The 24464-nt window shown below is 42.0% G+C and overlaps 1 protein-coding gene across 2 annotated transcripts in view; it reads left to right on the top strand.

Moving 5' to 3' along the window:
- The first annotated feature begins 1941 nt into the window (after window positions 1–1941).
- Window positions 1942–24464, top strand: part of PGM (phosphoglucomutase) — a 35650-nt gene continuing 13127 nt past the window's right edge. Inside the window, exons 1-10 of one of the 2 annotated variants that reach the window (XM_087685130.1) lie at window positions 1942–2310; window positions 2585–2650; window positions 2747–2791; window positions 2890–2982; window positions 3089–3141; window positions 3318–3369; window positions 3455–3523; window positions 15862–15930; window positions 16028–16150; window positions 16244–16296. In XM_087685130.1, the coding sequence (XP_087541256.1) occupies window positions 2065–2310; window positions 2585–2650; window positions 2747–2791; window positions 2890–2982; window positions 3089–3141; window positions 3318–3369; window positions 3455–3523; window positions 15862–15930; window positions 16028–16150; window positions 16244–16296 (869 nt within the window). In that variant the 5' untranslated portion in view covers window positions 1942–2064. Of the gene's footprint in view, window positions 2311–2466; window positions 2651–2746; window positions 2792–2889; window positions 2983–3088; window positions 3142–3317; window positions 3370–3454; window positions 3524–15861; window positions 15931–16027; window positions 16151–16243; window positions 16297–24464 lie in introns of both variants that reach the window. The other variant, XM_087685131.1, reaches the window with a different exon arrangement.

The following is a 24464-nucleotide window of genomic DNA, read 5'->3' on the forward strand; positions in this document are numbered from 1 at the left end:
TCTGATAGACGATCTACCAGTGGATATGTGTTCTCTTTTGGGAGTGCTGCAGTCACTTGGAGCAGCAAGAAACAGCCTACAGTTGCCTTGTCAAGCACAGAGGCTGAGTACAGGGGCGCAGCAATGGCTGCATGTGAGGTAGCTTGGTTGCATAAGCTACTTTATGATATGCATTAGCCTACAGATGGGCCAGTTGTCATTTATTGTGACAACATGAGCAGTATACACTTGGCAAATAACCCAGTCTATCATGCTAGAACAAAGCACATTGAGGTGCATTATCACTATGTGCGAGAGAGGGTTTTACTAGGTCTTATTGATCTAGTTTATGTCAGCACAGAGGATCAGGTAGCTGACATATTTACGAAGGCATTGGGCGCAGAGAAGTTGCGCAAGTTCAGAGACTTGCTTGGTGTGCAGGAATTGGGATTGAGCTCGAGGGGGAGTGTTGAGATATCGAGCTCCACTCGTGATATGCCAGGGTGACCGTTGTGCATTTATATCACCGACTTGTCAGTTGCAGATGCGGTTGGTACACCGCCCATGAATAATAGCTAGATGACAGCTATTCTTATCTACTCTAGTTCGTGCTCAGTTAGTATGCCGCCTTGGTTAGTTGAATTTGGTTTTAGACCCATACATAGGGTTCTTCTATTTCTATGTACTTGAGTTCTTTTGGCTTACACAACTAAGAAGAGGAAAACTATTTTCAGCCTCCACCTGTGTGTGTATCCCCCCATTGTGCAAGCAAGAAAGCTACAAGTGAGACTCCTTCATTCTCTCCCACAATCTTGACAGATACATGCAATGTTTAGCCAATATACTTGAAGAAAATCTCCCCAAGTTAGGTTACAAAATTTAACAAGGAAATGATGTTGGGTTTATAAGTGATGAAGCGGTCTTAATGAAAAATCTTAATTGTGGATGCATTTTTGGATTGGTTTTTGATAGAAATTAATGCAAGTACATATTGAACCATCATTGCACATATTGTTTTGTTCTTTGAGAGAGAGAGAGAGAGAGAGAGAGAGAGAGAGAGAGAGAGAGAGAGAGAGAGAGAGTTTTGTGTAGTACGAATAATCTAAAGATGCCTTAAGGCATATCCCACATTCCAAGTTTTGAATTTGGCATATACCTTATCTCACATCCAAGCTTGGAAGTTAGAAACATTTGTATTAACCATTCCACCACCATATGACATAAAGGAGTCAAAATAGTTGGTGCATGGTGTTCTTATAATGATATCATATCTTCTATTTTTTTTGTTTTGTCATGGAGGTGGTTCCACATACACACATATGCAATCCATTTTTTTCGTAAATAGCTAATCACAAGATGCCTTAAGGCATTACCATATTTCAAGTTCTTAACCTTTGTAGATGAGAGAGAGAGAGAGAGAGAGAGAGAGAGAGAGAGAGAGTGTGTGTGTGTGTGTGTGTAGTATAGTTGGTTAAGTTGAAAGCGTGGTAACTAGAAGGTCTCGGGTTCAACTCCTACATTTGGCACAATCAAAGGGTTAATAAAATAAGTGGCTTACCACTAGAGTGGAGAGAGAGAGAGGGTGTGTGTGTGAGAACAAACTGCAAAGGCAGGGAACACATGCTTTTGGGTGAAGATCAGCAAAGGTCACGTGAATAGCCTCTAAGGAGATCTTGATAAGAGGGTATCTGTATAATGTGATTCCCAAAAAGCAGCCCCCAGTGACGTGTCTACACGTGATTGGAAAGCACTTTATCCACGTGGAAGCGTTCAAACCGCAAACCCAGGGATGTCACGTGAAACAAGGAAATGTGACGTGGATGTGGACGCAGGCGAAAAAAAAGAAATGAAAAATCCACGTGGCAACGGAACACGAAGGGGGACGTCCTGTTGCATATACAAAATAATAAAATATTGCTAATATCTCCCTCCTGTTTCTTCTGCTTCCTCGTGGCCCCCCCCTCTCTCTCTCTCTCTCTCCACACACACACACACTCTCTCTCTCTCTCTCTCTCTCTGTGGTTTTGAACTGCAGACATACGCACTTGCCTATCTTATCCAGTATTGCAAGTGCTGCAAGCTTCCATGGCGCTTCTGTCTCGAGCTTCGTTGTTTTCTCCTCTCTCGTCTTCTTCTTCTTCTTCTTCTTCTTCTTCTTCTTCTCGATCGATTGCCCGCCCCATCCCCTCCCTGTCCTGGCAAAATGCCGCTCACCTCGGCCTCCAATTGGTCCTATCTTCCTCGCCAGATGCCTCCGCTCCTCGACGATCGCAGTTGTCCATCACACGGGCCAGCTCCCCGGCTGCCATTGCCGAATCAGAAGGCTTTCAGGTAAGCAACCTGCCTCCCTGTGGCATTGCACAGTTTTCGCCGTCCTAAGAAAGCTGATCGTATTGGGGGAATTCAATGTTCTTCATTGAATTTTCATGTAAAGTTTGTTTGATGTGGTTTTTCGTTCTTATTATCTCCATTTTAACTTAATGCCAGTGCGAAAATCGAGAGAGATGCATAAGAATGGAAGGATCACATCTCTTCTCATTTCGTTTCTACAAAGTGGTATTTGGAATCACAAGGAGAGTATATATACATGCCTTTCCTTTGGCAGGTTACAGCATTACCTACAAAGCCGATTGAAGGCCAGAAGACTGGTACAAGTGGACTCCGTAAGAAGGTAAACCTTTGTGTCAGTATAAATTGGTAGGCTATCACAAATCAGGCGCTTGATTTAAATTAAAGGTCTGAAGATTAAGAACTTGGTACAATGCAGGTCAAAGTATTTATGGAGCCCAATTATCTTGCAAACTGGATACAGGTTTGCAGGCTCTCCCTGGAGTCAATATGTGACACGTGGATATACTCCAAAATGGAGATTTCACAATTTATGTAAAACAACATTTTTCTTTTGAACAGGCACTGTTTGATTCTTTGCCTCTGGAAGATTACAAAGGAGGTACATTGGTTCTCGGAGGTGATGGCAGATATTTCAACAAAGAGGCTTCACAGGTCCATTTCTGAGCTTGTAACAAGCAGTTTCATAGGTCGTTTGATGCTACTGGCTCTATGGCTTTGATTTGCAATCTCAAACTGTTCTTGATATGTCCTGTACCAGATCATTATAAAGATTGCTGCTGGAAATGGTGTTGGAAAAATACTTGTGGGCAGGTGTGGTCCTATCTGTAATTAGATTGACATGGGTGACTATAAGAATCCTTCAAACTAAGACTGAATACTGTGGTGTGATGACAGATTTATATGTCATCACAGTCAATATGTGGGAAACAGCATATTTTTCGAGGGTTAAAGCGTCAAGCATGTGACTCTTTTTGACATGTTTGCAGGGATGGAATGATTTCAACACCAGCAGTTTCAGCAATAATACGGAAGAGAATGGTCCCTCTATTACTACTTTCTTGCAAAGCATCAATCACATCATTATGGAGCAAGGGCTTATTCATACCAATTTATCTCTATGCAGGCAAATGGAGGGTTTATCATGAGTGCAAGTCACAATCCTGGGGGTCCAAAATATGACTGGGGTATCAAGGTACATGTCAAATACACATTCTTTTTTAACTGGTCAACTAGTTTAAATCAATTTCCTAACAGTCAAGTTGTACTGGATTTGCTATAAGTATTTTTAATCCCATGATATTAGGGGTAACATTACATGTTTAGGGGTCATTAGGGAGAAATTAAGCACTAGTTGTGGAAGTGATAACCATAGAGGACAGACCATAGATTCAGCAATATAGTCTATTTCTATGCTGCCGAAAGCATATATGGGGTAAATCAGACCTTTTGCCGTGTGTTTTGACATATGTCGAGTGAAATTTAAATAGTGGCTTCATCAACAGAATTTCTAGACAACAGAGATAGAGAAGCAAGGCACTAAGGTGAGAAGGGCCCATGCCCATCAAAAGAAACAGACAACCATCTTCTCCTTGGATCTCTCAATTTTAATGTTGGAGCTGCTCTACCAAAATTCTCAATAATGCAAATGATCTCAGAGAGACAAGCCTAATGAAAAAGATCCTCCATGGATTAGCTCTGCCTTTCACAATAGAGGTCTTCTGTAGAAGCCTTGAATCCCTGACAGGCTGAAAACTCTTCAAAGACAGAATATAAAATACACCTTACAGCTGATTAGCATCTTTAAACAGCCCCAAAACACGCTTAATTAATGTAAAACACAAAATTGGTGTGCGGTTTGAGAAACTTTTAGTGGTCCCCCAAAACCTAATTTTTTGGGGCACCCTTCAACCTCTATAAATAGACAAGCTGCCTACCATTCAGCCTCATCCTTTTGTGCAGGTTTCTCACTCTACCGTGCAAATTTTAGGCATTAGCCACCTACCATCTGCTGTTCGGCCATCAGTGACTGCAGTCCATCACTACCTAGCCCTAGGTGGCGGCCTGTTTTCAGCCATCATCTTGTTGTTTGGAGGTCTCCATCTGCTGTGTCATCATAGCACATGATCAGCCTGCGTTTTAAGCTTCTGGTGCTAGTGGACAGGTTACTACCATCTATCCCATTGGGCGATTGTTGTAGTATTTGTGTTTTTACTATCAAGCAGGCTGCCTACATCAACACACACCTCTCTTGTTGTCACCTAACAGTTCTTTGCCCCGGATGATCAGTTTTCAGCCTTCTTTGGTGGTTCACTACTGCGTTTATATGAGATTTTAGCCTCTGACTGCTGTGTTTTGGTGACCATCCTATTGCCCTTCATTATTCAGCACTCTCTCATCTTTGATTGGTAGTTACAACACTTGGGATTTGTCTTCGGTGGACGTCACACTCCGACACTCCATTGCTCTACCCTTGGGCATTCTATACACTCTTACATTCATTCACTTTAGAGCTTTTTCACTTTGTGTTTGTCTCTGTGCTTGAGTTTTGAGTTTTGCATTTGTGTTTTGTGTTTTGCGTTTAGGGTTTGAGTTTTACTTGTCACTGTTTGAGTCTGTGTGTTTCAGTCTTGGTTGTATATGCTCTGTTTTTTGAGTGCAAACCCTGGCATATCTTCATATGGCATGAGAGCCGGTGCTCTTCTAAAGAGTATCTTGCGGTGATGATAGAGGCTAGTTTTTGCGCTAGACTCACACGTGACTCAATTTTGACTCGTAATGTCTTAGGTATCTGTTTCTACGGATCCTATGATGCCCTACTAGGCTTCTCTACTTGAGAGTGACCTCCAAGCTATTTATATAGTCTCACTGTGGGCTAGGGTTAGGGTTTCCCTTTCCCTTTAGTTAATTCACACCTCACATTTCCTTATGCACCCTTGTTTACTTAGGGTTCCCATGCTATACTTTCAACACCCCCCCTCAAAGCCAAGGTGGCATTGGATTACATAGTATGTAAATGGTTTCCTCTCTCAATGAATCAGTTTTTATAAAATAGGCTATAAGGATGTTTATAAAAAGATGATACAATAGATACTAGAAAAGTCGGTCCATTAAGTGCTTTGAAAACATAATTGACCTCCGATTCTTTGGGTACTTCAGGAGAGATTGGACATTTACTAGTGATATGCCCGGTTTGTTTACATTTTGTGAGAGAGGACAGGATCGAAGCTCAACATAGAAAAACAGTAGACAGTAGAGAGTGAAGCACGACACCTAATGCAATTGACTGAAAGAGTGTAAACTCAAAGTACAAGGTACAACCCTTAAGCCTTAGGGTTGTAGAGGGGTGTTCACACTTGAAACATGGTAAGTGCCCGTAAGTGTGTGTCATAAGCACATACGAAATAATACCATAAGTCGGGGGGAAAAAACCTCTCCTATCGAGAGTAAAAAGTGCCCCAGTGTCCTATTGATCACCGACACTTCTATGTGAGCGCAGGTGTAAGTGAGGCGTGAGTGAAATATCTAACAAACCCCCCCTGGAGTGAAGAGTGATCAAGAGTACAAGGATCATCCATCACCAAAGGAGATAAAATTTAAAGCATGGCGAAACGCTTCAAATTTTTCATGAGGAAGAGCTTTGGTGAAGATGTTTGCCACATTACTGGTGGTAGGACAATAGACAAGGCTGATATCACCTGCATGTAGCCTCTCTCTGACAAAGTGGATAATGTATCTCAATGTGTTTCGTGTGTGCATGAAACACTGGGTTCCATGCCACTACAATGGCACTCTGAGTGTCAGTGAACAAAGGAGTAGACTTAATTGATACATCCAGATCAGCTAGCAAGTGTCTAATCCATACGCATTCAACTGTGGTAGTGAAAGCTGCCTTGTATTCAGCTTCACATGACGATGTGGCAACAATGGACTGCTTCTTGCTAAGCCAAGATATGCAAGACGAGCCAAGATAGAAACAATTGCCACTAGTGGAGTGACGTGAATCATAATCACCAGCCCAATCAGAATCACTGTAAGAATGTAACTGCAATGGTCCCCCCTTGGCATAAAGCAATTCAAGAGATCTAGTATCCTGCAAGTAACGGAAGACACGCTTAACAGCTTGCCAATGTGACATGCATGGCTGATGCTTATATCTGCTCAGGGCTGAAACTGCAAACTATATGTCTGGCCTAGTGTTGCATAAGTAAATAAGACATCCAACTGTTGGAGCATGTGTGTATATCAAACAAATCATTGTCATCATGTAATGATAATTTAAGTCCAGGTTTCATTGGTATACAAATTGGCTTGCAATCTTGTAAGCCAAACTTCTCAAGAAGTTTACCAATGTATTTTGACTGTGATAACCCAATACCTCTAGCATCATGTATAAACTGAATGCCCAAGTAATAATGCAAAGACCCCAAGTCTGACATGTCAAAAGTTTGCTGCAAATTTTGTTTAAATGTTGAAATTTGTAAGCAAGAGATCATAAATATAAAGACAAATGATCAGCATGGATTCCCCCCTCTTTACATATGTAAAGGGTAGACTCAGATGAGTTGTTTAAGAACCCTTGGCTAAGCAAGAAAGTATCTATCTTTGCATACCAAGCTCTAGGAGCTTATTTCAAACCATGCAAAGCTTTTTTTAGCTTGCAGACCAAGTGTTCCAAGCCCTCAGCTGCAAAACCAATGGGCTGCTGTACATATACTTTCTCATGAAGTTCCCCATGTAAAAATGCAGTTTTAATATCCGATTGATGCACAATCCATCAATAATGAGCAGCCAAAGCAACCATAGACCTGATGGTCATCTTACGGGAAGTAGGAGCAAATGTCTCCTCATAGTTAATGCCTTTTTTCTGTGCATAGCCTTTAGCTACAAGCCTTGCCTTGTATTTGTCAATGGATCCATTTGCATTCCGTTTCAGCTTGTAGATCCATTTTGTTCCAATGGCTTTCTTCCCAAATGGCAAAGACACCAAATCCCATGTTTGATTCTTAGTGATAGAATCCAATTCAGCTTTCATTGTTGCCATCCAATGCACACTTGGTTGTGCATCCTCAAAACATTCAGGCTCTTCTTCATCAAGGGTGCTTACTGCTATAACAAACTCCATGGTATGTGTAGTATCATGCATACGAGCTTGCCTTCTAGTACGACCAGCCATGGGTGCATCCAGATGACTATCTTTCATAGTCTGTAAATACCATCTAGGCATTTGTCTTGCCTCCTGGCTGTGCATAAGCTCTTGCTGAATTTCAGTTTCAGCACTTTGCTGAATATTCAGATCAGCCAATGGCTGATTTTTTGCATTTTCCAAAGGAGTAGCTGGCTGAACATTGAGTTCACTTGCTGAAACTCCAGTTGAATCACCAAATGTAATGGGCTGCAGCCCTTCAAATACATCACGGGCAGCCTGATGTGTGTCTAAACTAGCCAGGGACAATTCTGATTTTTCATCAAATAGTACATCCCTACTGTCAAACACCTTTTTCGAAATAGGATCATAGAGTTTGTAGCCTTTGCTCTCACTCCTATATCCCATAAAAATGCATTTAACAGCCTTGTTATCCAACTTTTTCCTGAGTACCTTTGGAATATGTGCGTATGCAAGGCACCCAAAGGTACGAAAGTGTCCAACAAAAGGTTTCCGAGTATTCCAAGCCCCAAAAGGTGTAATTTTCTTCAAAGCTTTGGTGGGAAACTCAACAAAAGCTTGTATGGGTTGAAATAGGTACCACATGAATGGTATTATAAGTTTGATACATTCATGCAATCTCAAGGATTTAAGAGAAGTCAAGTGGATCACTGCTTCTTGTATACCAAGAAGGCAGTAAATTGCAACCTTATTGTATTGATTGTGTATGTGGATGACATGTTGATTGGTGGTAGGAATGTTCATGTGTTAAATACCTTGAAACAAAACCTACATAGTAGCTTTGATATATAGGATCTTGGTGAAGCAAATCATACTCTTGGCATGTGTATACTCAAGGACAGATCAAAAGGTCTTCTTTATTTGTCACAACAGGAGTATGTATCCAAGATCCTGCAGTGTTTCAATATGGAGGGAGGGAAAACAATTGGTGTATCATTGCCTCCATATGTGAAACTCAGTGCAGAGGGCAGCCCTACATTTGATGATAAAAAGGCTAAAATGGCCAAGATCCCATATGCTTCAACGGTGGGCAGCTTGATGTATGCTATGGTTGTTACACATCCTGACATAGCATTTGTGGTGGGAGTGGTTAGCAGGTACATGGCACATCCTAGTAGAAAGCATTGGGAAGCAGTGGAAGGTATCATGAGATATCTTAAGGATTTGTGCATCTACTTTGGAAAGCAAAAGGCATTTGTCATCCACTTTATAGATGCATACTATATTGGTCATAGTGATTGCAGGAGGTCTGCTTTAGGGTATATCTATTCAAAACATGACAAGCACATATGATGGCTTCCATCCAGAAACTGCGAGGCAAGCTCTTTGCCTTCAGCATACATTTGGCCATCTCTACGAGTGACTGATTCTTTCTCTCTGCAACCCCATTCTGCTGTGGAGTATAAGTAGTAGTGTGCTGATGGACAGTGCCCTTTTGCTTCAAAAAGGAATTCAGCATAAAGGACCTGTATTCCCCTCCTCGGTCCGAACGGAGAGTCTTAATTTTACAACCAGACTGGTTTTCAACAAGTGCAATAAAAGCCAAGAATGCATCATACGCTTCTGACTTTTCAATCAAAAGAGTAGACCCAGCAAAATCGAGTAAAGTCATCAATAAAAGTCACAAAATAGTAACATCCTCCCAATGACTTTGTCTGCATAGGTCCACATGCATTTAAATGCACTAACTGCAACATGGTTGTTACTCGAAAAGCAACATCACGGGGAAACGAAAAACGATGCATTTTTCCCAAAATACATCCTTCACACAAGTGCTCAGGAGGTCTCTCCAGTAGAGGTAATCTATCTAGCATCTGCGTACGTTGTAAGAGCATCAAGCTGCCAAAGTTTACATGCCCCATCCTAGCATGCCATAACTCTGCCTGTATCATTGCAAGAGTAAGAGTGGATGTCAAATACGTTGACTGATCAACATCAAACTCGTATAACCCATGACATAAAGTGCCTGTCAAGACCAAAGTCATGTTTTCTTTTTCTCTCACCATGCATTGGTCATCATCAAATGTGACCTGCAATCCACAACGTGCCAAAGAAGAGATAGAGAATAATTTTTTTTAATGCATGGTACAAATAAAGTATATTGTAGGCGGAGAATAGAGCCATTAATGTCTGTGAGCACAATCTCCCCAATACCTCTAACAGGGTATGATGCATTGTTTGCACACTGTATAGACTCGCCAACTGGAGCTGCATGAGCAGATACAAATAAATCTCTGTGAGATGTAATATGCCTAGAAGCACCATTGTAAAAAAACCAAGTGCCTGCATCCTTAGTTAGAGCTGAATGCTCGATCTGCCCAAGAGGTGTCATAACTGCATGTGTAAAAACAATAGTCCCTATCTGCAACAAAGGACGTGGACTCAGTAGCAGTGGAAGGAGCATTAGAAACATACATTCTTGACTCCTTTTTCTTCTCTTTGGCAATGCGTTTTTTTCACTCAGTGATGTAGTGGCCTGGCTTCTTGCAATAATGGCATTTGTCCTTTTTGGCTTGCGTGCCCCCTTGTTTTTTGTTTACCTGTGATGTGCCAAAAGTCCCAGAACTCTGCGGAGCATTCTTCACTTGGCTACCTTTGCCCTTTTGTCTAGCCATAAAAGCCTGCTTAGAGGCTATAGCATCCATACCGCTATTCCTCCGTGTTTGCTCCTCCTCTAGAAGCAAATTGACTAACTGAAGAAAAGTGATTGGCTGCACGGAAATCCTCATGGTGAGGTTTAAGGCCGTATGAAAAGCCAAATACGAAGGAGGTAATGAGTCCAAAGTGGTAGATATCATTTGTGCATCCGAATAGTACTTATCAACATTCATGAGTTGCTCTCGCAAGTCCTGAATTTTGTTCAAGTGATCCTGAATAGAATGACCTTCATCCATTTTCAATATCTCTAGCTCTTTCCTTAAGAAAGAGATGCGAGTCTCATTCTTGCTTGCAAACATCTGCTCCAAAGTTAGCCAAGCTTCTCGTGAAGAAGCTATTGAACGAATGTGGGGGATGATTGATGGCTGAACTGCCAATGCAATTAGCGACGAAGCTTGTGCATCCCATGTATCCCATGTATCCCATGCTTTTTGAGGTGCTGTTCTTTGGGGAAGTGGTTGAAGTGGAGTAGGCTGAGGTGTCCATGGTATACGTCCTCCTGGAGGAGTAGTTGGAGCCACAACTCCAGGTCGAGCTTCTTCTCCACTGACATAATCCCAAAGATTTTTGGCCACAAGCACATTCTTCATCATGAAGGACCAAAGTGAATAGTTATTTCCATCCAATCTGTCCTCCTTGGATACATAGGTGAAAACATCTCCTTGATTTGCCATGATTTTCAATTACCAAAAAATGCAAAAGAGCAATGTCGAAGCAGGACTACACTGGAAATTTGAAAATTTTCAGAAATTGCAGGAAATAACTTTCTGCAATTAGTGTACAGAGGTACAATCTTTCAAAACTGTCTGTTATGCAGGCAGTCCAATGTGCAATCAGTGTTCAGCAACATTGTACCAGCGAAATCCCCAAAATTTCTTGCCTTGGGTTTGTCAAAACAGTCTGTCTGTGACTGTGACTGCAGTGCGTATGCCAATGTTCCCAAAAAACATAAAAGCCCCAAAATTTGTGATGAATGTGCCTAGAAATTTGCATCAACCGTGTCCTTGACATATATCCTGAATTTTGTGCTTGTGGCATTGGAACCCCTGCTTCCAGGAATTGCAAGAAATTAAAAAAAAAAACCAAAAAATTACGGGTTTGAGCTGGTGGTGATTGGGCGAGCTAGAGCTGGCGACACTTTTCACATGTTGTGGGCGGCAGATATCAGACAGGCGGTTCTCAGGCGTGGAGTTGTAGAGTCAATGCTGCACATAGATGGGTGGCGTTGGCCACAGGCAGGCGGCGCAGTAGGCAGAAGTGGCGCAACACCATAGGGGCATTTGGAGACTGGTGAGCAGGTGCACAAGGCTGGAGCGGCGTGGTCAAACAGGAATGGCTGAGCAGGCAAGGGCCTAGGCAAAGTCTTGGCGAGAGGGAGAAGACTGGCGCTATTCTAGGCGGGCGTAGGTCACATGGTAGGAAGCTGTAGGGGCGAGGTTAGACAGCTCCAGGAAGTAGGTCGAGCTGCTGCGGGTTGTGGTGAATCTGACGGGGGGGGCAAAGTTGGATTGAGCCAGAAGCTCCCAAAGGCTGAGCAGAGCTGAGCTGAATGGAACCTCAGCTGAACAGAGCTGATGCTTTGATACCAAATGTGAGGGAGGACAGGATCGAAGCTCATCACAGAAAAATAGTAGACAGTAGAGAGTGAAGCACGACACCCAATGCAATTGATTGAAAGAGTGTAAACTCAAAGTACAAGGTACAACCCTTAAACCTTAGGGTTGTAGGGGGGTATTCACACCCGAACACGGTAAGTGCCCGTAAGTGTGTGTCATAAGCACATACAAAATAACACCATTAGTTTAGGGGAAAAAACCTCTCCTACCGAGAGTTAAAAGTGCCCCAGTTTCCTACTGATCTGACACTCCTATGTGAGCGTAGGCATAAGTGATGCGTGAGTGAAATACCCAACACATTTGTTGCACTTCATCTTATTGGTTTATTTTTTCTAGCAGCTGCTTACAATGTCATTTTTTATTGCAAAAGGAACATTATTAGTCACAGTATGAACTAAGAGTTGGTTTGTTGAGGTATATGCTGAGCCAGTGCTGCCTTCCTTTTGATTTCTTTTCTCCTCATCCAAACAAGATTGAATGATACCTTTAAGTGTAGGGTTTGGTACATTTGTTAGGGTAGTGATAAGAGTTGAAAAGACTTTTCTTACGGCTTTCAAAAGTATTGCAACGGCATCTTCATCAGCCATCGAAGCTTGGACTGAAGCTAATTGAGCCATCAGATCCTTCATCTGGGAAATGAAATTTCGTAGGCCTTCTCCTTGCTTGTATTCCAAGCTGAAGAACTCGATTTTGAGGAAGATTTTGGTTTCCTCTTGAACCATACAATTTCTCGAGTTCACTCCACTTCTCCTTTGCAGTTGCAAGCTGGTCAATGTGGTGAATCAAGGATTCATCTAGGTACAACATTATTATGGCTTGGGCTCTTTCATCATCTTCTACATCCATAGGGTCGGATGGATCGATGGCTTTGGTCCCTTTGATGAAGGGCTAGTAACCCCTCTCCATCATTTTATATTTCACTAACACTTGCCATAGATGGAAGTCTCTCCCATCAAACTTGCAGATTTGAAGCTTTATATCAACATAGGCCATGATAGGAAGGTCTTACCGATTGCACAAGGCAATGGCAATGCCTAATTCTTTGTAATGTGGGCAATTAGAGTGGAATCAATTGAAATGATATTTTAATCCAAGTGAGTAGTAGTCTTAAAGTAATTGATGTGTACACACAGACAAATAAGATTAGATGAAGAGAAGGAAATGGTCTATTATATTTGACACATAGCCTTACAATGATCAAGAGTGAAATAATGAGAGTTAAGTATTTAGGGAATATGCTTAAGATGAAAAAACCTAATCTCTTGAAGACATAAAATATCTTCCAAAGCTGATTTAAAGTAAGATTATGACTGAGGAATGGAGCATTAGTGCTTACAAGCACTCATCTCGAATCTATGCCTCACTTGAAATGTGAAATTTCAGTCTTTTGATGGACTTCTTGATGTCCATTAGGTGTGTCTAACCTGAAGAGAGAGCCTTCCAGGTTTGCAATAAAATCTAGAGAAGATTAATTAGTGATTAGAATCACTATTAGTGACTTCCAGGATGATTAAGGTTGGGATGAGAAAGCTTGAAGCTTGTTGGCTATGGCTGCCAACTTGGGGGGCTAAAATGCGCTATGAAACCCCCTTCAATGGGGTTTACCAAAGAGAGTATTTACAGGTTGCCTCTGTAACTGCAAAAACTACGCTAGATTTGGGTATTTCTTCAATGCCGGTTTGCCTAGCCATCTACATTTACTTATATACAAACCCACACACGTGGACACTACAAATGGCAGGTACCTATCACTTCCTGCGTGTTCAATGTCGGGCTTTGTTGTGCCAAGCTACTGTGGCATGTGGGGAGAAAGTTCCTAGAAGAAACCTTGTTGAGATATTGCCTCATTTCCCCTCCCCAAGTCCTCCACTGGTTGGTGGTTAGAACTGGCTATGGTGGAGAAGAATATAAAAAGAGTAGAATGAGGTCTTCTTGTGCACTTAGGTTAGGATGGAGTTAGGAGAAGTGTGTTTGATCAGAGATGGCTCTGATAGCATTTTGGAAGATCAGAGTGAGAGCATAAAGCTGTGTGCACAAGAGGGAGAAGAGAGCTCAAGTATAAGAAGGAAATCTTGCTTAGTAAGTTGCTCAAGTACAACTAAGGTGCTCTACACTTGAGAGTGACCTCGAGGCTGCTTATATAGCCTCACTGTGGGCTAGGGTTAGGGTTTTCCTTGCCCTTTAGTTCATTCACACCTTACCTTCCCTCATGCACCATTACTTACTCAGGGCTCCCATGCTATATTTCTAATAGAGGTTGATTAGTACTTGTGCATCACGTACAGTCAAGTTTACATCCCTCCAACGAGTGCTACTACTTTGTTAGGATCGATTGTTGAGATTTGCCATCTCCTTGGTCTTGGAGGGACCATGACATTCGGCACACTTGGCGATCCATCTCCTTCATCATAGCCAGGTCTTATGTCAAACACATTACATTTGCTCTTCTTAGCAAAGAGTCGATGCTCTCTCAATATGTCAAATACCCTCCGAACGTGTGTCAAGTGCTCCATAGATGACTTGCTGTAAATGAGGATGTCATCAAAGAAAACAAGCACGAACTTGAACAAAAAGGGCTGTAGGATTTTGTTCATGAGGCTTTGAAAGGTGGCAGGGGCGTTAGTCAACCCAAAAGGCATCACAAGAAAATGGTAAAGTCCACGATCAGTCCTGAAGGCCGTTTTGACCTCATCTCCTGCCCACATATGAATCTGATGGTAGCCAGAGCGCAAGTCAATCTTAGTGAAAAAGCATGCCCCTTTTAACTCATCCAATAAATCATCAATCAGTGGGATGGGCATTAGGAGAGTTTTGAGGTCTCGAAAATGCCCTGTAAGAGATCCTAGAGAGAGAAAATAATTTAAGAAATAAAATTATTTTATAGAATTTTTAAAAGGTTTATATTTTGGTAAGTTAAAATATCAAAATTCGTTAATAAGTCATTGTCGTGATATTCTCCTGGTCACATCAAACCTTTCTCGACACCACATGAAGACATCCTCAGGCCCCTCTTCTTTCTTTGGTATTGACATCCAGATTGAGAGGGGTTTCGTACCCTTCTTAGAATTCTATAGGTTTTGGCACTTGTCTTCAACATTGGCCTTCCTCCCGCTGTTGTACCTTTCCCTATGCATTACATGATTTCTACAACCTTTCCCTATGCATTGCATGATTTCATAGTCTTTGTCCTAGGGTGCTTGGGAAAGCGAACTATTTTCCCATGAGAGACATTGTCCAAGTGGCTCTTGCTACATCAAAATTCTTCATTATGTAGCATACTATGCATTTCATTGTGTAGAGCACCACTGGACAGATCCTTAGCTGTTTCCACTGGTGAATTACACCACTATCCTTCTTCACACGATACTTCATCACCTTTCCCTCATCATCGAAATCACGAGTGGATGGGCAAGCTTGTATTGTTTTGTGATGTGTTGGGTATACCATCCCTACTCTCATCTTTTGGGTCATTGTTACTTAATCGACTGCCATCCATAACACTCAAAAAAGAAGAAGAAAACAAAACAACAACAACAGCAACAACAACAAAAAACAAAGTCACTAGACTAGGCCCCCTAAAATACTAACAAAGTGTTTAGTACAATTATTTTGGTTTCTACATGTGCAAATATAGCTACAGCAAGTGTAGGTGACCTTTATAGGCTGGCCCAACTGCATTTAACAGCTGACTGATAATTATAGCAGGATGATGGTAATTGTTCACTGCAGTTAGGACTTCCTTTGGTTCTCTTCTGTTGTTTTATGGCAATTCGTTCTTTTGAGGCATTGGAGTGTGGAGGTGCTGTCTTCAGCACAGATGCTTGTGGGCACCTTTTCACTTTTGTAATTCCACATAGTTTTTCTTCTTGCCTTCGGGAACATTTCATGCAGGATCCAGAATCAGAAAGTAAGAAGTCTAGTAGCCATTGTGACACATTCTTTGCATATTGTGCAATAATGACAAGTATACTGTTTGCCATAATTCAATGTGGAGTGTAGAGTATCTCTAGACTGGATCAACAGTACTAAAAGCTTTGTAGTTGGTCTGCAATTTCCTACTTATTCAATGACTTTTGGTTTCACTTAATGCAGTTCAATTATAGCAGTGGCCAACCTGCACCTGAATCCATCACTGACAAAATTTATGGTAACACTCTTTCTGTAAGTAAAGTGGTTCATTCATGTCAATGAATATGCCATTGGGCTTTGTGGTGATATTTATAGTTTTCTGTTACAGTAACAAATTCTTCTTGTGCAGATCTCAGATATTAAAATGGCTCAAATTTCTGACGTTGATCTTGCAAAGCTTGGTGTAACAAAGTTTGGAAACTTCAGTGTGGAGGTCATAGATCCTGTCTCTGACTACCTGGAGCTGCTAGAGGTAATCAAATTGAAAATTTAAGCTGTTCAACTTTATGCAACTGGTAATTATTATTATAGCTGATAAAAAACTTTTACTTGTTGGTGGATATAGAATGTGTTTGATTTCGGCTTGCTCAGTGAATTTCTCAAACGTCCAGATTTCAGGTATAACTGAAAGTTTGGTCCAGTGCAGCACCACAGACAGATGATCGTTTGAATCACTTTTATTTGTGTGTTTAGGCTCATTAATTATGTACTCTTAAGTGTCCCTCTGATTCAAAATGTCTGTTTTCATGTGGACACTTCATGCAATGCTGCTTTGGTGTAATCTCAAAAGACAGAATTTTTGTTATATAAAGTGTCTTCACCTTGTCAATTGTTCTGAAAATTTGTCATAATTTGAATAAGTTTGTATGAAGCCGGAAGTGTAGACTAGAAGGAGCCACAAACATCCATCAGAGCTTTTTCTAAAAGAAAGTGTAGTTTGTGTATGGTATGGGAAATAGCTGCAATTTCTGCCAGCTTGATAATTGTACTTTGTTGAACCCTACTTGGCTGTGTTATAGAATCTTTCCAGGCTGTCCTGATTGGTTTTGTGCGAGTTTGATGGAGCTCTAGCCATGGTGTTAGCTCTCCCATCTAGCCATATCATTGAACCCATGTGTACCTACTCTCCTTTTTGAGTAAATCGTATTAGCCACTCTTTCATTGCAAAAAACAGGAGTATCAGGAAGTGCCACCAGGAAGAGACTCACCTTGGCTTTGTTGAGCCACTAATATTAGGGTTTGTACTTAGACATACTTATGGTGCATCAATCACTAATTTACTCTCCTTAAAACTGCCCCAGAAAGCAATTTATGCAAAATCACAAAAAATAAATGGCTTTATTTTTGGCCATAAAACAGACGCTTCCCCAATCCTCTATAAATAGGAGTCTCGGATTTGTGAATCTCTCATCCCTCATTCAGCAATCATTACCCTCAGCTCTCTCTCCTCACACTGCTGCCATCACCCCATCCTGGAGTCGTTTCTGCCTATGTCAGCTGCTGCCCCTCAGCTGGAGGACGTTGCCATCAGTAGAGGGAGCTGCTCCTGCTGTCACCCAGCTTGCCACATCATTAGAGTAGTCCTACTGTTGTATTTCAGGCTGAAACAGGCTGCCCAGCTGCCACATCATCACACAACCTGTTTTGGAGCTGATTGTGTGAGAGTGTGCAACGGAAAGAGGAAGGTGAACATGGAGAGAAGGAGACAAAGAGAATGCAGGAGAGAGAAGGAACAATGTAGACTGCAATGGTTGAAGGTACAAAGCTGCAACAGCCAGCTCCGATACGTAGCTCTACGCGTTAGTGTGGGCGCAGACAGTTGTAGGGGGATGAGAGAATGAGGAAGGCTGGTTGATTATGAAGGATCAATGATGGATAATGGATAGTAAAAGTGGGAGGGCAAGCGGCCTAGATATAGGCGAAAAAGAGGGAAAACCCTAAACGTCTTCAAACCCCTAAAAAATAGCTAAAAAGTGCACAAAAAGAAATGCACTAATGTGTTCTCCATCTAAAGTGTCTAAAACACATAAAGTGATAGAAAAATACAATGTCAAAGCTTCTAATGTCCTCATCTCACTCAGAATGAGGCTCACATGCAGGAGATGGCCACACAAGACACATGACTGCTAACACCCCCTCTCAAATCCTTGATGTGGCGGAAGGCCAAAGGAGATATGGATCCGAGGGTTGTAGGAAGGGTGTCAATGTTGATGTAGTCCATTGATGAAGAATGCTAGCCAAGGAGCAAGACCCGGGCTCCATAGAAAAATCCGATCAAACAAAAGGCCACCGAAGGGCAATGGAAATGGAGAGGTGTCGAACAGATCACTCCAGAAAACTTTAGTTAGGAATGGATGAGCTAAGTTTCTAATCCAACTATGAGACGATAGTAAGGAACTATTGAAGGCGCCATAAGTTGCATAGAAACACTAGGGACCAAGGACCAAGCACTAGGGAATGGTGGCTCAATGATGAAGAAAAGAGGTAACTGCATAAAAGAAATATCCAAAGTAGATTGGAAACCGTGAAGAAACTCCTCATGATCTTGGGAAGCCCCTTCTGAAACACAAAGGGCCAGAAAATCCATAGCCGCATCACTAATATCGCCCCCCCACACCCCCCCCGGAAAGGGATGGAAGGTACGAGAGAGTCACCAATGGAGATGGAATGGAACTTGTGGAATAGATTGTGGGCAATCTGGAATGGGTGCAGTAATAGAAAATTGCCTCAGATGGCCTTGCACAATGGAAGGAGAATGAAGCATCGATAGCCTTCTCTTCGGCCAATTGTCACCAAAGTGGCTCTTGTAGAAGAATCCCCAACAAAGACGGCCTGCATGGTCGTTGCTCCATGCTGACCAAGGGATGAAGAAGATCCACTGTGTAAACTGAGAATACCACTTGAAAGGAGACCTTTGAAGATAGTCAGGAGACTGGATGAGATGTAGAAACTCAACCTCGGGAGAGAAGCCACTAGCTTCGTGACTCCATGTTGGAAGGAATACGAAGGCTTAGTCACCAAGTTGCTGTTGAAGACCCAAGGGCCTCGATCTAGGTAGATCCTCTAGATCCTGGGTATCAATAGGTGAGATGACTGCTGGAAGGAAGCCACCCCATTTGAGGGTAGAAGAAGAAGGTAAAAGGCCTTTGTAAGGGTGTGCGAAGGATTGAGCGGGGGGTGGGGACCCCATTTGAAACTGGAGGAATAGGAGTCCCCTTTGAAGTCGCAGTAGATGTAGATGCCCCCCTCGGAGGGCAAAGAAAGATCATCCCCCTCTGAGGTAGATAGGGAATCCAAAAACTCATGGATCACGGATGACGAAATGTCTGAGGATGAAGGAAGTGCCATTGGTCGTGCCGAAGAAGGTATCTGAGGTGGTGAAGACGCTTACAGGTAGCCTCTCGAACCTGAGTAGGCGAGGGTGAAGGGTGGGGCTTAGATTGAGCAATGAGGGCAACAAATTGCTTCTTCTCAATGGAGCAGACCGGGTAGCCAAAAAAGAGGAAAGAGTCGAAAAGCCACTGTCTCTCAAAGGAGCAGACTGATGAGGAGACAATATCAAACAATCACTGTCTCTTGATGGAGCGGATTGCAGAACAGTGGGCCATGGTAGCCACTGTATCCAAAAATAGGTGGAAGAAGACTACCATTGGCATTGCAACGATCTCTAGGAGGTCGTAGCGCCAATCGATCCTCCATGTGCTCGAAAGGACTTAGTGCGCATCGGATGCGTCTTATTGCCTTGAGCATAGTACTCTGATAGCTGATGCAGAACGATCTCTGTGGCCCAGAAAGGAGAGGTGGCACAAGGAGTGCTTGGTGGAAGACGCATATACACCGGGGGGATGGGAAGCAAAGGTTGAAGTCGGCAAGCATCGGTGGTGTGTCCGGTGATGCCACAATAGGAGCACCTAGTAGTCTGGTCATCTATGGGTAAAGAAGCCATGAGTACCAATGTGCCTTGCTAAAGAAGGAAGAGGTCAGCCATGAACCATGAACTGCAATGTCCACCTCAAGGGCTGGGAGGGCAATGGAAGGGCGGGGAGCGAGTTTCTAGTGGGAGGAGGATGCGACCAGCAGGAAGAGGTTGCAACTAATAGAAAAATGCAGGTGAGGAGAGAGAAAGACTAAAAACGCAGGCTGCAGGAGAGAGAAAACAACAAACACAGGCTGCAGGAGAGAGAAAGACTAAAAACTCAGGAAAAACCAGTAGTAGCAGTCAGCGTGCTAAAATCAGCTCCGAAGAGTGTGTGATAGGCTGGAAACAGGTGCCAGACTGTTGTAGACAGCAATGGCCAGCTTGGACCGCAATGTCCTCCGCATTCGGGGTGTGGGCAGCAAGCTGAAATACCTGAAATCTGCAAAAACGAGATTATTTTTTGAATGGAGAGTGATCAGCAACAGTTGCTCTGCTGTAAACAGCTGCAAATTGCGGGTGGAAGACTGGAAACAGGCGCCATACTGTAGATGACAGCAAGGACAGCTAAGACTGTGATGCCCTCCATAAAAGGGGTGTAGGCAGCAAGCTGAAAACACCTGAAACCTGCAAAAACTAAAAATTGATGCAGCGGAAGAAGAAGAGAAGGGGATGCCGAACCCGCCACTGGCCTTTGCCTTCACTAGAGTGGAGGATCTTTGCCACTATTTAAGCAGATCCAGCTCTGATACCATGTCAGAAGATGATGTACTAGCGAGACAGTAGGGTTTGCAGGGAGGAACTCGGAGTGAACTTGGCAAACATGGAGAAGAGAAGAGAAGAGAGAAGAAACTCTGACGAATAAAATGATGAAGTTTTGAATCATGGAGTGAATGTGATACAAGGGAACAAGGGTGCCGTAGCACAAGGAAGATGATGAAGATTGCCACGAACCACGAACCACAATGTCCTCCTGAAGGGGCGTAAGGGTAGTGGAGAGGCTAGAGAGAAGAGGTGATGGACTTAATGAATTAGCCGTAAAGAATGAATGAGAGAGTGGCCTATAAATAGGCATAGTTAGTCTAGGGGCTACAAACCCTAAACGCAAACCTAAATGCAAAACGCAGAAACGCAAAAATGCAAACTGCGGGTGAAGGGTTTCTCAACAGAGGAGACAAAGAGAATGTAAGAGAGAGAAGGAACAATGTGACTGCAATGGTTGAATGTATAAGGTTGCAACAATCAGCCCCAACATGCAGCTCTACATGTTAGTGTAGGCCCCAGATGGTAGCAAGGGGATGAGAGAATGAGGAGGGCTAGTTGATGATGAAGGATCAATGATGGATAATGGATAATGAAAGTGGGAGGGCAGGCTGCCTATATACAGGTGAAAAAGAGGGAGAACCCTAAATGTGGTCAAACCCCTAAAAAATAGCTAAAAGTGCATGAAAAGAAATGCACTAATGTGCCCTCCATCTAAAGTGTCTAAAACACATAAAATGATAGACAAATTTAAAGTCAGAGCTCCTAATGTCCTTGTTTGACTCAGATTGAGGCTTACTGGCAGGAGATGGCCATACAAGATATACATGATCGCTAATAGATTGGAGCGTGGGTGGACTTCATTGCTGCTGCTTCTTTATCAGATATATATTAGATTGCTGCCACATTTTTGGGATCCGTTTGAGTATGAAACACTTCGATAGTCACTCCTTAAGCCACCTTTGCCCTAGTCCTACAGACATGGAGGGTCAAGGCCCCATTGATTATACCTTCTACTTAAAACCCTTGGCTACTAGTCTTGCCTTGAACTTCAGTAATGCAGATGGACTGTGGAGACATTTTAAACTTACATGCCCATTTATATGGTAAGGCATGCTTGCCTGTAGGCAAAGGAATTGACTCCCTGGTAGAATTTTTCACCAAATAGTTTATCTTTGATTGCATAGTCTTATCCCCCTTATGACTATTATCTCTAGTCATATGATCACTTAATGCGAAGGCTCTCTACAATCTGTCACCATGACATAATCTAGAGACGATACATTTTTTTGGTCAACTCCCTAGTAGCATTTTTGGCCAAAGAGTCTATCTTTGATTGTATAACCTTCTTTCAGTTATGACCATTATCTCTAGTCAACATAACATGAAGGCTTTTATTAATCTATCACCATGACATAATCTAGAGACAAAGTGTATCTCTTCGGTGGTCTAGAAACTCTTGTAGAATGTCTCAACACTTGCTTGACCTGAGCATATGGCTGTCCCAATTGTCTAGCTCGCTGTATGTGAGGCTGCCCACCTAGCTATGGCATTCCCATCTCAACATTTCATGTTGTCCAAGCCTTGCATCATGTGGGATAGGTCATACATATTGCCCATATGGTGGCTGTCCATCCTCCAGGAATACTCTCGACGTATCTTAATTGTCTTGATGGGCTGTTTATGTATCTTATCCTCATTGAAGATAACATCATGGCTGCGTATTATCTTTCTAGCTTTAGAATCTCAAAAGAGGTATCTCATCTTATTTGAATCTCCATATCCAATAAAAATGTACCTTTTGGATCTAGGATGAAGCTTGTGCTACTTGTCCTAAGAGATATGCACGTAAGCCTTATGACCAAACACCTACAAGTAATCATAAGAGGGTTTCTTGCCAGACCACACGTCTTCTGGAATCTTGTCATTCAATGGCTTGCTAGGTGATTGATTAATTAAATTAATAACTATATTAATAGCTTCAATCTAGAAACTAGAAGTGAGGTGAGCATTCGATAGCATACTACGAATCCTTTCTTAGATGGTCCTATTTATTTTTTGACTCACCCCATTTTGAACCCGGGTTTTTAGAGCAGTCAACTCTCTTTTGATGTCACTCATATCACAAAAGTTATGAAATGCATGAGAGGTATGCTCTCCAACATTATTAGTCTCGAGAATTTTAGTCCCACTTCAACAGTACTGCAAACAAAGGTATTTTCTAAATAGGCACATCCTTTTTTTTCTAGGATTATATGTAGCAAACTACCTCGTATGGGGAGTAATATGAAATGACACCCTTGAATCAAGAATTTAATCCTAATATATGTCATCATTGTTAGCAACTAAGAATGCATCCCCAAGTGTAGAGACATATAGCACATCACCATTATCACTGCTTATGGTGTTGACCTCTTCAATCTTTGCCTTGTTGTTTCTCCTCTTTCTTACCATTGCCATTACACTTTTTCTTTCCTTTATTCTTGTTTTTTCAGTTGAAACAATCCTTCATGTGACTCTTTTTGTTGTAGTAATAGCATTCTACTTGTGTGAGACTCATTCCTTGAGCTCCCTCTATCACGTGATTTCCCCCTTCCCTCTATCACGTGATTTCCCCCTTGCATTTGACCTTTCTCTAATTGTAACTACATTGGAGCTCTTGGAACTTGCATTATTCTTCATGTTCACCTCTTCTGTAAGCAAGCTACTTTCCACATTAACAACACTCAATCTAGTAGTAGGTGCCGAGTTATTGATTATAGTTTTGAAAGTGTCCAACTTGTAGGCAAGGTGGCAAGCAAAAATATAGCCTTCATTGAGTCTTGAAATGCAATCTTTTGTGCTGATAATCGACTAAAGCTAGTATTAAACTCCTTTAAATGATTGCACATAGAAGTCACCTCCTCCATGTGAAGATCGCCGAAGAGTTTCTTTAGCCAATACACTTGTGATGCAGTACTTTTCTTCTCATAGAGGTTATGTAACTTCTTCCAGATTCCATATCCATCATCATCTTTATCCTTTACATTGAAATGCACTGACTTAGATAGAGTAAAGATAATGGTAGAGCATGCAAACTTGTCTATCATCCCATATATCTTTATCCATGTCCTCAGGATTTGTACTAGTCAATTTAATTGGCTTAATTTGCTTCTTTTGTATCAACACATTTTAAAATGCTCTTTCCAATATGAGAAATTTGTCCCATCCATTTTCTTAATATTAAACAATGCTCTTTTAGAAGAAAAAGAAGAAACCATAATCATTACAATCTATACCAAGATACTGTGGATTGAGTGTCTAAGAAGACAAATAGGGTTGTAACTGGAATGTCACCACAATGACCAAACAATGGCAAATGCAACACCAAAAACAGCTCAAATCTGATGCCAAATTGACATCCAAGAACTTTCCAATGCATATGAAATCTCTTCAAAATTTTTGGAAAATTTGGGCTATTTTTCATGCCTAAAACTATCTCTAAAAGAATTGCATACAAACAGCCTTTATGTCTCCAATACAATGAGTTTAAAGACTGCAGTATGAACAAAATACAATTAAACCAATTTTGCAAAATGACCAGGTCAAGTCTCCAAACAGTGTGGAAATAGTTTCAGCAACTACTGCTTTATTTCCAGCCACTATTGGTTGTCCAAGCACTTTTGGATAGGGCTCCGGCAGCCCCCATATTGAGCTTCAATGGTTCCCTTAATCAAAATACTTGCTTGACTTAAAAAGAGAGCTTGGTGGTGAGATTTGTACATGTTTCAAATCTTGATAGCTAGCATGAACATCACAATGAAGTGCGAATCTTTGACCTCGCAACTAAACTGGACTCCTCACGCTTCTTGCTCTAGCCATGAGCTCCCTTAGATGCCGCTTTGATACCACTTGAGAGGAAGCGTTGGTGGCATGTGGAGTCAATGCACATGTGCATGCGCGCACACACACACACACACACAGAGTAGAGCAGATTTGAGCAGATTTGAGCAGATCTTAGATCAAATCAGATCACGGATCAGTCAGATGATTTGGCGAACAAAGCCCGTGTACTTTGTTGCTACAATAGTCGTGTTGGAATTGAACACCACTGTTATTGATTAGGTGG

This window comes from Lygodium microphyllum, chromosome 9 (genome assembly GCF_053477565.2).
Source record: "Lygodium microphyllum isolate KBCC chromosome 9, Lygodium_microphyllum_v1.1.10, whole genome shotgun sequence".
NCBI classification, from domain to species: domain Eukaryota; kingdom Viridiplantae; phylum Streptophyta; class Polypodiopsida; order Schizaeales; family Lygodiaceae; genus Lygodium; species Lygodium microphyllum.